This window comes from Drosophila willistoni, chromosome 3R, assembly GCF_018902025.1.
Source record: "Drosophila willistoni isolate 14030-0811.24 chromosome 3R, UCI_dwil_1.1, whole genome shotgun sequence".
NCBI lineage: Eukaryota > Metazoa > Arthropoda > Insecta > Diptera > Drosophilidae > Drosophila > Drosophila willistoni.
In genome coordinates this window covers 20,700,841-20,713,867 of record NC_061086.1, presented here as the reverse complement: position 1 = coordinate 20,713,867, position 13,027 = coordinate 20,700,841, and the positions used below count along the sequence as shown (strand labels likewise).

The following is a 13,027-nucleotide window of genomic DNA, read 5'->3' as shown; positions in this document are numbered from 1 at the left end:
CGATTGTGTTCTTCAGTGCCTCCATAAAAGAAACAACGTTCTTTTTGCTTCCTTTTTGCTCTGTTGCTTCTTATCAGGTTTATGTGTGTGTGTGTATGTTTCGTTTTTTCTTCTTTCTGCGGTTTATTCTGTTATTTATTTCGCCGCCTTTATTTGCAATGCAAAAATAACAAAAGTTTAATGTGCCAAATGCATAAAACAATTCCACAATAAAGGAAAGGGTGAAAGGAGAAGACATAAGAAACACATTAATAAGGGGGAAAAGAATCAGGTCAATAAAAAAAAAAACAACAAACAAACCAAAAAAACAATAATCTCAAACATCACACTCTCTGACTAAATTTTGTATATCTTTTGCTTTCTCTCTTTGCAGATATGAAAAAGAATCCCTAGGTGCTAATTTTAGTTGATAAGCGTAAAAATAAAAAGAAAACAGATTTTATTTTAAGCAAAAAATAAAAACGAGACAAATTTCCAATTGGGTTGTCGGTAGAAAGAGAGCGTATAACAACATTTACCTCGAGCGCTAAAGAGTATGCAACAGAAAACTGATCATGCCAACAACGTAGCCCACAGCGAAGAAGAAGAAGCAGCAGCAGCAACGCTCCCCCATACGACACAGTAACAGAGATAAAACGCGTAAGAGGGTGAGAGAGAGAGAGAGAGAGAGCGTGCGACAGAGAGAGGGAGAGCAAGAGTTTGAGAGAAAGCAAAAGCGCTACTATTTTTGTACCAAAAACGAAAAAAAACAACAAGAAAAAACACACACACACACCGCAGAACTGCAAGGCTAAAAATGTCGAAATATTTTATTACTGTCAATCCTCCCAACTCTAATAACACACAACGGCGGCAACAACAACACCAACAACACCACCACCAACAGCAGCAACAACAACAACATTATGGAGGTGGAGCGGTTACTGGTGTTGTTGTACTTCCACCCACCACTCAAGTGGCACGTAAACTCAATTATGATATACTAAACACCACCAATAGCACCAACCACAACAACAACAACATTGTGATCAAAAATGAGAAACTGGACATGGACTATGAGCACGGCATAAGCAGTAGCAATAGCAGCAGCAATCATAGCGATAGCAATAGCAATAGCAACAGCGGTGTGGCTGCTCATCTAAGAGATCATGTCTACATTAGTCTTGGCCACAAAACCGGCAACAACAACAACAACAACAATACGACACAAGCAACAACCCCAGCGGCAACAACAACCACACCAACATCAGCAGCAACGCAGCTCAACATACAGCAACAGCAGCAACAACGCAGCAATGTGGCCAGCAGTGGGAAAACGACTGATATCACACAATATTATAAGGTGAGATTTGATTAGATGATGATTGAATTTGAGTAAAGAACAAGGAGATAGAATAGAGAGACTCCAGCTTAAGAGAAAGATGACTTTAACTAAAAGAACCGTCAATTTGGCCACATTTGATCTCCAGGGGCTAATAAAACTTTTCAAAACTAAACTGAATTCAAGAAATTTTCTCTTAAAACTTGACAAAGATTTAAAAAAAACCCGTACACCAAAACTGTATATGAAATGGTAGAATATAACTCCCTAAAGTATGCAATAGACTGTCAGGAAATGCATTGTTTTCGAAAATGTGCAAGTTTTTCCATGTATTGTAGCTTAAATATAGCCTAGAAATAATAATTTTCCGCGACAAGCATTTGAAAAGTTCTTAATTTCTTTTAGTTGTCCATTGCATACTTTAAAGGGCAAAAATTCTCAATTCGTAAATCAATAAACGTTTAAAGTTATTACATTAAATTCCATGACCTTATTAAAACTAATAAACTTCCGTTACTGTCTTTATCTATAATCTTTGATTAGGTCAAACGTCGACCACATGCCAATAGCTTTGAGATACATCCGAAGAAACAAGCCAAACAGAGTGACCAGCATCAAACGGTTGTCTATCAGAAACATGTGGTCAGCAGTACACCAAATCGCCAACACCACGACATTAACATCGACATCGACGACGAAGAAGAATTCGTGAGCGAGAAGGCAAATCTCTCGTCGTCACAGCAACAGTTTGTGCTGACAACGCCACAGCAGCAGCAGCAGCAACACCATCACCACCAGCAGCATCAACAGCAGCTGGTCTCATTGGTTTCATCGGCGACCTCCACATCGGGCGGTGGCAGCGGCGGCGGCGGTGGCATCGGCAGTGCTGGTGATCGCAATCGGGCAGACACTTCTCTGGGAATATTAACGAAAAAGTTTGTGGATCTATTGCAAGAGTCACCGGACGGTGTTGTCGATCTTAATGAGGCCTCCAATCGTTTGTCCGTGCAAAAGCGTCGCATCTATGATATCACCAATGTCCTTGAAGGTATTGGCATATTGGAAAAGAAATCCAAAAATAATATACAATGGCGTGGTGGTCAATCGATGGTCAGCAGCGAGCGATCTCGACGCATCGAGGCGGAAAGTGAACGGCTGGAACAACGTGAAAATGAGCTAAATATGCTGATTGATCAGATGCGTGATGAATTGAGAGAGATATCACAGGAAGTGGAGAATGCCGGCGGTTTGGCCTATGTAACGCAAAATGATCTATTGAATGTTGATCTGTTTAAAGATCAGATTGTTATTGTGATTAAGGCGCCGCCAGAGGCCAAGCTTGTGGTGAGTAAAAACGACAAGAACTAAGTAATTTAAGGACATTATAAATTAATGAGAGATTTGCTAGTAATTTATCTCCAACTGATAGACGAACTAGTTCTTTTTGTTCATGCATATGAAGCATATCAAGCATATTAGATATATCTTTCCATCTATATAGCAACGTCAGAGTAACTTTTCTTTTTTTTTTTTGTTTTCTTTGATGCTTTTTGGTCTGTGCTTCTTCTTAGTGTCTGCATGCCATTAAACGTGGCGCCTATATTTAGACTGAATCGTCCGGTAGACGACGACAACGGCAACGACATCCACCATCCCTCACACCCCACTCCCCACTATTCTGCCTGTGTCCGACCCCTCTCTGTTGTTGAGCTGTCTCATTTTGATATCAAGTAAAAATCAGTTTTCTGTATGTGGCCAAGATAGATTTTTCCAATCGAACGGTCGTCGTCGTCTCGCACACACAATATTTATAAAAATAGTACAAAATTTTCGCTACTTAATGTTTCCGCTTGCCTTGAACTGTTCAGAATGAACTCGAGTGGCAGATCTGCTTAGATATAGTATGGATATAGACATATGTGCAGACAATATAGATAAATACATTTTCTGGCAAGGCGATCTCTCTCTCACCCTCTCTCACGCTCATTCTCTCTTAATGCAAATATCATTTCTAAAAATACACAGAGCCACAATAGGACTAAACACTATTCTCTCCATTTGGTTGCTTAATTTTGTGATTTTCTTGTTAATAATTTGTTATTATTATTATTCTTGCAGTTGCCCAATACAAAACTACCGCGCGAAATCTATGTGAAGGCTGAAAATAGTGGAGAAATCAATGTATTCCTATGCCATGATTATTCGCCAGAGAATTCACCAATCGCCGCCAGTGGTGGAGGCTATTTGGGTGCTGGATCAGGAGCATCTGGAAATGGAGGCCAACTGCCAACCCGAATGGGGGCAGTACGGACAGCCACATCCACAAGATTGCATCATTTGACCAATCAGCGTCTAAATGATCCGCTCTTTAATAATATTGATGCCATGAGCACCAAGGGCTTAGGTAAGTCAAATGAAAGACAACGAATGATTAAGAATGAATGCATTTACCATTTGACTTTCATCATTTTGTTTTTAGGCCACTTACCATATCGCTCTGCCCAGCGTAATCTTAGTAAATCAATTGAGGATGCTGCCAAGCAATCCCAGCCTGAATATAATATTTGTGATATTGCAATGGCCCAACAGCAGCAACAGCAGCATCATCAATCGACAGCAGCCGGTGTTGTGGTGGATGATAATGATGTCGATGATGAGCTGAATCAGTTGGTGCCAACGCTGACCAGTCCAGTGGTGCGTAGTGCTGGTGGTGGTGTTGGTGGTGGACCCCATCATCATCATCATCATCATCAACATCAGAGCCAACTTTTAGAGCAACAGCAGCAGAATTCTATACAGCAGCTGTTTAGGAGTCTAACAGAAACAGAAACTGAAACCTCGCCTACGCCACAAGTGCGACGTTGTGGAGATGCAACAACAAGAACAGCAACTACGCTTAATAATAGTCATAACAATAGCAACAACAACAACAACATACACCCCCCCTCCTATAGCAGTAGCAGTCAACAGCAGCAGCAGCAGCAACAGCATCGAGATGTGCCCATGTATAATTGTGCAATGGAAGGTACAACAACAACAACAGCAAGTCGAGAAGGAGGAGCAGGAACAACGGCGTCAAACACCACGAGAACAACAACAACAACAACCTCTTCAGCCATGAGCTCACTGGAAATGCAATTCAATGCTGTGGCCAATGAGCATAGCAATAGCAGTAACAGCTGCAGCAGCAACAACAACAACAACAACAACTATGGCAACATCGCTGGCGCTGGCGCCAATGCGGAACAACAACAACAACAGCAAGCAGAGCAACAGCAATATAATTCCAATCGCCATAGCCCATGCCCGCCCATGCAAATGACAATGCCATTGCCAGGTGATTGTTATCCCGGCAGCAATAGTAACAGCAGCAGCAACAATGCCGCACTCCAAGGACTCGATTTGACCTTTTTGAATGAAATTGGCGCGGACTGTAAGTGTCCTTTGCAACTTTTTTTACCACCATCTCTTTCCTGTCTCCTCTCTCTATCTCTCTCTCTCACATTTTCCTCATTCTGTGCCGCATTTTATTGTGCTTTTGTGTTACGTCTTTTTTGTCGCCGTCGTCGTGATCTTTTCGCCTCATTTAACAATCCATTACATCAATTTGCATGTAAATGTCTAACCGCAAGCAAATCCTCCTCTCCGCGTTGCACCAAATTCAAATGTGGCCAAACAGCAAAGAGAAGCCCTTCTTGTCAAGATCTCTCTCTGTGACCTGCGTGAGATTTATCATATATGAAAACCGCATCACAGTCTGAGTTCTTGCTGAGCGGTGAGCTAAGCAAGACAACCTAAAGATTTATATGTAAATAAAAATAATTGTGAAGTTGTGTAAAACAGAAAAATTGAATTTTAAATGGTTTTCTTTATATTATACATATATAGTTTATTTATTTAATTTTTAATTTGCTTTTTGTAAATAATTTTTCGGCCAACCAACGAGAATCAGTTCAAAATTGTCTTTTATTTCTTCAAATTTGCTTTTTTTCTTAAATTTTTCAATTATTATTTTCAAAAGTGTATACGCATGTGGTGTGGTGTGGGTGTGTGTGTGTTCGTGTATGTGTGCAACAGAATCAGTCTTATAAAAATATTGTAAATTGGTTATTAAAATATTCTTTTATTAAATCTTGTGCTAAAATTTTCTCATCTTAAAGATAGAATTTTCATCTAAACTTGAGTTATTTTTGTAATTTTCAAGTAAAATATTTAAGTTTAATTATTTAGAATAATTAAACTTGCATATTTTACTTCTTATTTCTTAATTAGGAGTTTTCTGTGTATATTTTTAATATACTGACAGAGAAAAAAATTTCTTTTAATGTTAAATATATATTTTCCGAGTTAAAAGTGTAAAGTTTGTAGATTTATCTTGGTGAATCTTAAAAAGAACTCTATCTAGAATCTTATGCCCAGAGATCTCTGTTTTAGTCTAATTTTATACACAAAAAAGTGAAATTCATTTACAGAAATCTTTTTATTTTCAATTTTTTTTTGCTAATTTGCTTTGATTTAATAAGACAGAAATTCTGTACACTTCAACGACTTAATTGCAATGTAAAGATGCCTAACTAACTAACCACAAAATCATCCACACTAACTCACCTCATCCTCACAAACACACACACACACACATACACATAGCCCTTTAGCCCAGCATTAAATCAGGATTAACACTAATCATAACTAACTCTCTAGGCTCAAAGGTGTATAAAACCAAAATGTTCTATTATCATTTGTTCTTCATGTACATAAATAAACCGCCGTCACGTCCAACACACCCCAAAAAAAAGAAAAAAAAAAAATAACCAAAAGAAAAATGGAAAATGACGTTTAAAGAAAAATTCATTTTGGAACTGAATTCTCGTGGGTCTGCACTGACAACACTGACCGCTGCTTTAAACCTGGGGCCAATTGTTCATTTTGAAATTGAAATTTTGTAGCACCATGAGATTCAGCTCTGGCGTGAATTTCAAACATGCATCCATCACAAAAGAATAAAACCACTAAAAAACAATAAGAAAATGTTACAACAAAACGAAAAAAATAATGGCACTAAAAATCTAGCTTTGGATTGTTGATACTATTAGCAAAAGAAATCGAATTATAATTGGAAAACGTTGAATTGGAGAAAAAAATTGTTGGCTAACTGCCTTCTTACACTTTCTTTATCATAAACTAAGATATTTTCTATACTATATACTCCAGTTCCGAATAAATTGTGTAAATTATTTTATTAATTTAGTTAATGATTAAAAACTTTTTAAAATACTTTACTTGTTAGTATTTGAGAGTATTACAACAAACCAAATAGGAAGAGTCTTAATTTTTCTAATTTCACTGCTCTTTTCTAATAACCAATGATATAGCCTTCTTATGATTGCATATAGACAGAGAAATATAGATAGAGAAATATATATTAAATGCAATATTATCAACAATCCCAAGATCCAAATGCAGCATTCATTATCAATAATGTTATAAAATTAATCTAAGCTTTAATTATGATTCATGCCGCATTAAATGAAATGTTTTAATAATTAAATGCAATGTAATTTGTTTTTTTTTGCAGATTTCAACAATGATTTGAATACGTTTGTGTCAATAAATCCGCCGGATGACAACGATTATCCTTATGCTCTGAATGCGAACGAAGGTATCGATCGATTGTTTGATTTTGAGACCCATAATTATGGTCCCCCCTGAAAGCGAACAAGCCGAAAAAGGAGAAGAGCCAAGGTCACAAGTTGAACAGAAGGAGGAGCAAACAAGCAAACGACTGCTTAAGAGGGTGCGGGGCGCGCAGCAAGGGGGGGTGTTTATAATTTTAAATTATATACATTACAAGTAAAACAAAACAAAGAAACAAACAAACAACAACAACAATTAATTACAAGCAGCACATATTACACATTACAAATTACAAATTTATTATTATATATATACAATCTATATATAAATTATATAAAAAACAAAAAAAATATATAAGAAAACAAAACACAAAAAACAAAAAAAAACAAAAAACGATCATTAACAAATTAGCAAACTAAATGAAACTAAGTTGTGTGCAAACACTTTTAAGCGTAAAACAAAAACAAATCTACATTTAAATTTATAAACCAAACTATTTTAAGCATAAAACAACAACAACAAAAGCAGCGGCAAAATCATTTCAACTTTTAGCCTTCTTATAAGCAAAATCGTTTCCTATCTCAAATTGTTTAGTTTTGGCCAAAAATTGTCACACACACACACACACACATAAAAAAGTCGTTCATTTTAAATAGTTATAAAAGAAAAAAATTAATAATAAACAACAAGTTTATTATCCTTAAAAGGAGAATCAAATAATAAAACCAGCAAAGCGATAAAATTTCATTTAAAATTTGTTAAATAAATAGGAAGACATGCAATTTTCCTTACAGCCAATAGAAAAATCTCTCGGGGGTGCGGCCGGGTGTATCTTTATAAAGAAAACCTAAAACAAAAAACACAAAAACAAACTCAACCAAAAGTGTGGTGTGTATTCTTGTTATGATCCGCTTATTGCTAGCCCCCCTACCATCTCCACCATCTTTATCTCAGACACACACAGGACGCATTTCTTCTATGGCTAAAAGAACCTGATGTTGGCCAAGTTAGTTATTCCTTAGATCTATCATTATAACTACCCCTCGCTCCCTAGCTAGCTGTCTCCATGTCTCAATGATTCGACTCTGCTTTATCTTTCGCTTTTGGTTTCTGTTTCATTTTTTCCCCTTTTTTAGTTACTAAAGTTAATTAAGTATAAATGATTTGTTATTGTTATCAAATTTAAACTATAATCTTAAAACACACACACACAAACAGTTGAAAAAAAGAAAAGAAGTAAAAGAGAAAGCGATACACGGGCCCAAAAGTAAAAAGTTTTCTATATCCCCCAACACCCCCATCGAAAGCCAAATCACAACACACAAAACACACACACACACCCACACACAGATACAGAGTCAACTACAAGTACATAAAGATTAATTATTTAACAAATTGTATAAATAAAAACCAATACAATTGTAAAAAACATAAAACAAAAATCATCTAATTAAAATACGTTTAATTTTGTAAGAACAAAACAAAAAAAACAAAACAAACAGCAACAAATTGTTAGGTACATTTTCCAATAAAAAAAAAAAACATCAAACAAACGTCTACAAAAATAAAAAAAAAAAATAAAAAAAACGAAATAAATATTAGAAAAACCAAGAAAACTTTCAAATAATAAAAAGAAATGCAAAAAAATAAACTTTAAATTGATTGACTTTTTTGTTTTAGCCATATAATTTACGCTTTTTCCTCAAGTTATGGGTAAAATATGGCTACGGATCTCATTTTTCAGTTCCAAACTTCTCCCAAACTGCGTTTGCCGAGATCTTTTACAGCTTTGTAATCAAAAGAACAAAGATTTAGACAAAATAAACAAATTTAGTTCTCAGTATATTAATTTGTTTAATAGTCATATATTAAGATTTAAAATTCTAAACTTCACAGTTATTTATTTAAATTATTTATTGCAAAGAAGAATCAAGTTATAAAACGATTGTTATTTATCCCCTTTTAAGGGAATACCCGAAAGTTCAGTAGATGCTAACAAAGAATTATATTCATTTTTAAAGATACAGTTTTTTGACTTTGGGTTTGTAAAATGGTATATAGGCATAGAAAACTCAAAAAAAATCCATTAATTTTACTAATTCTTGGGTTGTTTTTCACATTTTATCCCCACAAATTTGGCTGTCCGTAAAAATAGCAGTGTTTCGATTAGTTGCGATAAAAGCAAATAAAAAGTTTACAAATCTTTCAGTTGTAAGTGTAATTAATTAGATAATTATGTGAACTAACGCTACAATTTTCATGTTAGTCGAAAGAGGAACGCATTAGTCTACCGAGAAGACGGAATGGATCCAAAACATTGGAAACTGCAGAGATGGTCGCTGGAATCGACAGATTTTATTTCTTAGTTCTCATTGCTATTTTTATGAACAGCTCAAAATACCCTTTTTCCACTATCATGCTAGTTTCTGAAAATAGTGGACTTTTTGTTCAGTCCAAAATGGTAGTAATTTAATTATATGTAAATATAGATTATGAATTTAAAAAATAATAGTTCATTTATGGTCTTTATAATGTGATTTAACAATTTTAGAGTCAAAGCTTATGGGCACTGCTATTTGCGTGAACACAGCTGTATATACACGTCAATGTCCGATAAAAAACTAATTTTTTGGAATGTATCCAAATTACATACATTATTTTACATTTTACATATATTTAAACACATGTTTCTTTATTTTTGCATCAAGAATTAAGCATTATAAAGGATATTGTGAGATCCTTGAAACTTCTTCAGAGAAACACACTCCGAATAAAAAGATTCACACACTCGGACATATTTATCGGTTTGACATTCCAAAAATTCACTTGAGTTTTAAGAGTAGGTTTTAATATTGATGGAAATACTTAAAATCAATAATTAAAGTTAAATAAAGAAATCGTTGGACAGTAATCAAAGAACCTTTTATTCGTGCAATGCATTGTATTCAAATATATGACGTACGCAATGTTGCTGATGTATCCTATTCCTAATGGGATTTTTTACTTTTAAATATTTGCGCGCACACGGAATTTAAAACTTATTTTCATTTAACAAAATTTTAATTTTTGGGCTTAAATTTGGCGGTAAGTGCCCCTTATTTGCCAGCTCCCACTATTATATGACTATTTTAACAGCTCCCAGTATTTTGCTCCCTATTTTAACAGCTCCCAGTATTTTGGTTCGCGTGGAGTTTGATGTGGTTCGATGTTTTTTACGGCGAATATTCAATGGTTGGAGTTGGCATCAATTGCTCGATGTTCGATTCTTTTGTTGCATGTTCGACTTGAATGGCTCGAGTTTGACGTGGTTCGATGTGGCTTCGGTTGCAGTTCGCCTCATCGGTTCGGTGTGGTTCGAAAAGGGTATTCGTAGGAGATTCACTATTTAAAGCATTTCGACACACTTTTACTTAATAATTTCATAACAAATTGTTTTAAGTCTCTTTTGGTAATTTGGGGGCAGTTTTTGTCCATCACCATCACGTAAGGATTTCGCAAAAAAAGCATTGCAAACAAACAAAACATACATTTAAAAACAATTTTTAAAACAAATACACTGGAGAAAACATATGTTTTGGGCTGGGTTTATGTTTACTGGGTAGCGGCTTCTCGGCAAGAATTTACGGCGAGAGGGCGAATTTATGGCGAGAGGGCGAATTTACGCGGCGATTTTTTTTTTGTTGTTGTTTTTATTTTGAAGTCGATGCGGGTGGATGTCGCGCGGAAATTTTTTGTTGAGAATTTCGGGTGAAATTTCGTGTTTGGATGAAACGCAGTGAGATAAGTGAGAGTGAGACAGATATGCAAATAATTAATTATTGAGAGTGTGTGTGTGTGTAGTTTTTATTTTGCGCGGGTCGCGTATTTGCGGAAATAAAAGAAAATACAGAAAAGCCAAAAACGGAGTTAATCGTATGGCGGCCAAATAGTGAAGGAAAAATGTTGAGTTGAATGGAAATATTTGAGAAAATCATAATAAAATTCCAAGAAATACCCAAAAATGGGGGTGTGAGAGAGTGAGTGTGTCTGTGTGTGAAATAAATAAATAAATTTCGTTGCGGCGCAAAAAAGAAAGCAACACGGAAAAAGGAAGAATCGAATGAAAAGTGCGTAGTTCTTATTTTGAAATCGATACCAAAAAAAAAAGAAAGAAAAAAAAACAAAAGCAACAAAAAAGAATGCTGAAAGGTAAATAAAACGCAAAGAGAATGAACAAAAATCAAAAAACCAACATAAAACAAAAACAAAATGAAATGGGAAAAAAAAGAATTACTACGCAGCAGCAATTTATGCGAAGTTGTTGTTGTTGTTGTTGTTGTTCCATATCTATCTTTTTGCCGCCGCCGCCGCCTGTCTACGTCTCGATTTGTGAATGAGCATGGGAAGAGAGATAGAGAGAGCGCAAGCAGAGAGTGGGAGAGAGCGTGAACGAGAGGGCCCGGCTAACTCTGTTTGTGACGTTTTCTTTATACCCTTGAAAATGCGCGCCTTTCTTTCGCTTAAAGTGGGTGTAGTGAAGAGAGTTTTCCATCGGGCAATAGTAAAAAATAATTGTTTAAATTATTTCATACATTTAAATTGATCGCTTGTTGAACAAAAGTTGTGTATTCCATTATCCTAGGCCCTAGGGTATAAAAACAGGCACAAACATGACTTTTAGCGGCTTAAAAAAGAGAGTGCTGAGAGAAAAGGTAGAGAGCAATTGCGCTTGCGTATGTTAATGTGTGTGAGAGTGTGTGTGTGTGCAATAAAAGTTGTTGTTTTTGCGTGCTGCTAATTAAAAAGCATAAAGCACTAATTGGCCTACCGCTGTTTTTTGTGATACGGAGTGGGTGTGGGGTGGGAGTGGGAGTGGAGGGGTTGGTGTTGGTGTTGGAGCTGCCCACTTGCTGTGTTTTCCCCACTTTTATTATTATTATTTTTATTATTGCGCATTTTTTAGCGTATTAATCATGCTGCTTGTATGTTCCGTATGTATTTGTATTTGTATTTGTGCGTAATATATTTATTTTTAAAGCAAACCAAAAATAACATTTTAGCTAAACCAACACAGCAAGACCAAATGAGAGAGAGGGAGAAAGCTATAGAAAACAGAATAGAATATGTGATTGTAAATGTATATGTGTATGTATGTGGAGGGAGAACTAAAACCGGAAATTGTTTATCTTGTATTGTTGATGACGTATGGAAATTTTGGCGCATAATTTTGCCACACTAATTAACACTTAAAAGAAATGAACAACAACAACAAACCGTTTAGCGGTTCTAAAATGCCAGAAAAAAAGATTTAAAGAGAGAGACGAGAGAACGAGAGAGAAACAAAGAGAGTGACCAAGTGATAAGCTTGTATGTGTGTGTGTGTGAGACAAACAGACAGGTGTCATTGACCCTTTACACACACACACTCACACTTACGAAATATATTTGTGTGTGTGTGTGTGCAGTTTGTTGTTACTGTTAAATGCCGCTGCTGTCTGGCCTTGAACTTAGCCAAAAGCGCGTCTTCTTCTAATAACTCAATTACGCAATTTGTTGTTGCTGTTCCGTTCTATGACTCAACCTCACACGCACGCACACACCCACACACACACACAGTCACAGTCGCAGTCACATAGAATGAACACATGTCAGTCAGATGACTTTATTTTCATATTTTTATTTACAAGTGATAATAGTGATTCACAACATGCACACGCACGCACAATAAGCATCACAAGCACCACTAGAGGCTAGAACTGTCTCTCCCTCTCTCTCTCTTTCTCTGATTTGTGTCTTATCACAAAACAAAAGAAAATAAAGGCAACACAAATGAGTCTAAAGGTCTTTTTTTGCCACACACACACACACAGAGACAAATGTACATATATGTATGTATGTACATATGTAGCTTATTCCGCCTACGCATAAACAGCAATTGGTTTGCAATAAATAGAACTAACTATTGTGAATGACGTGTTGTCCACCTACACGCTCAAATAGAGCTCTAACCTCTCTAGACTCTTTTTGTGTGGGTGAACTTGCTGTCCTTATGCCGAGTCCTTTGTCTTGTAATGCAGAGAAATATCTAAAATT

General features: G+C 35.8%; 1 protein-coding gene and 1 long non-coding RNA gene across 2 annotated transcripts in view; both read left to right on the top strand.

The window, feature by feature from the left end:
• LOC6647993 (transcription factor E2f1) overlaps nt 1–7,702 on the top strand; it is a 36,103-nt gene extending 28,401 nt beyond the window's left edge. The window contains exons 3-7 of the mRNA XM_023178221.2: nt 374–1,342; nt 1,865–2,665; nt 3,440–3,725; nt 3,801–4,754; nt 6,897–7,702. Of these exons, the coding sequence (XP_023033989.1) occupies nt 797–1,342; nt 1,865–2,665; nt 3,440–3,725; nt 3,801–4,754; nt 6,897–7,030 (2,721 nt within the window). The 5' untranslated portion in view covers nt 374–796 and the 3' untranslated portion in view covers nt 7,031–7,702. The remainder of the gene's footprint in view (nt 1–373; nt 1,343–1,864; nt 2,666–3,439; nt 3,726–3,800; nt 4,755–6,896) is intronic.
• A 2,945-nt stretch (nt 7,703–10,647) lies between these two features.
• LOC124462112 overlaps nt 10,648–13,027 on the top strand; it is a 30,965-nt gene continuing 28,585 nt past the window's right edge. The window contains exon 1 of the long non-coding RNA XR_006955384.1: nt 10,648–11,143. This is a non-coding gene — a long non-coding RNA (uncharacterized LOC124462112). The remainder of the gene's footprint in view (nt 11,144–13,027) is intronic.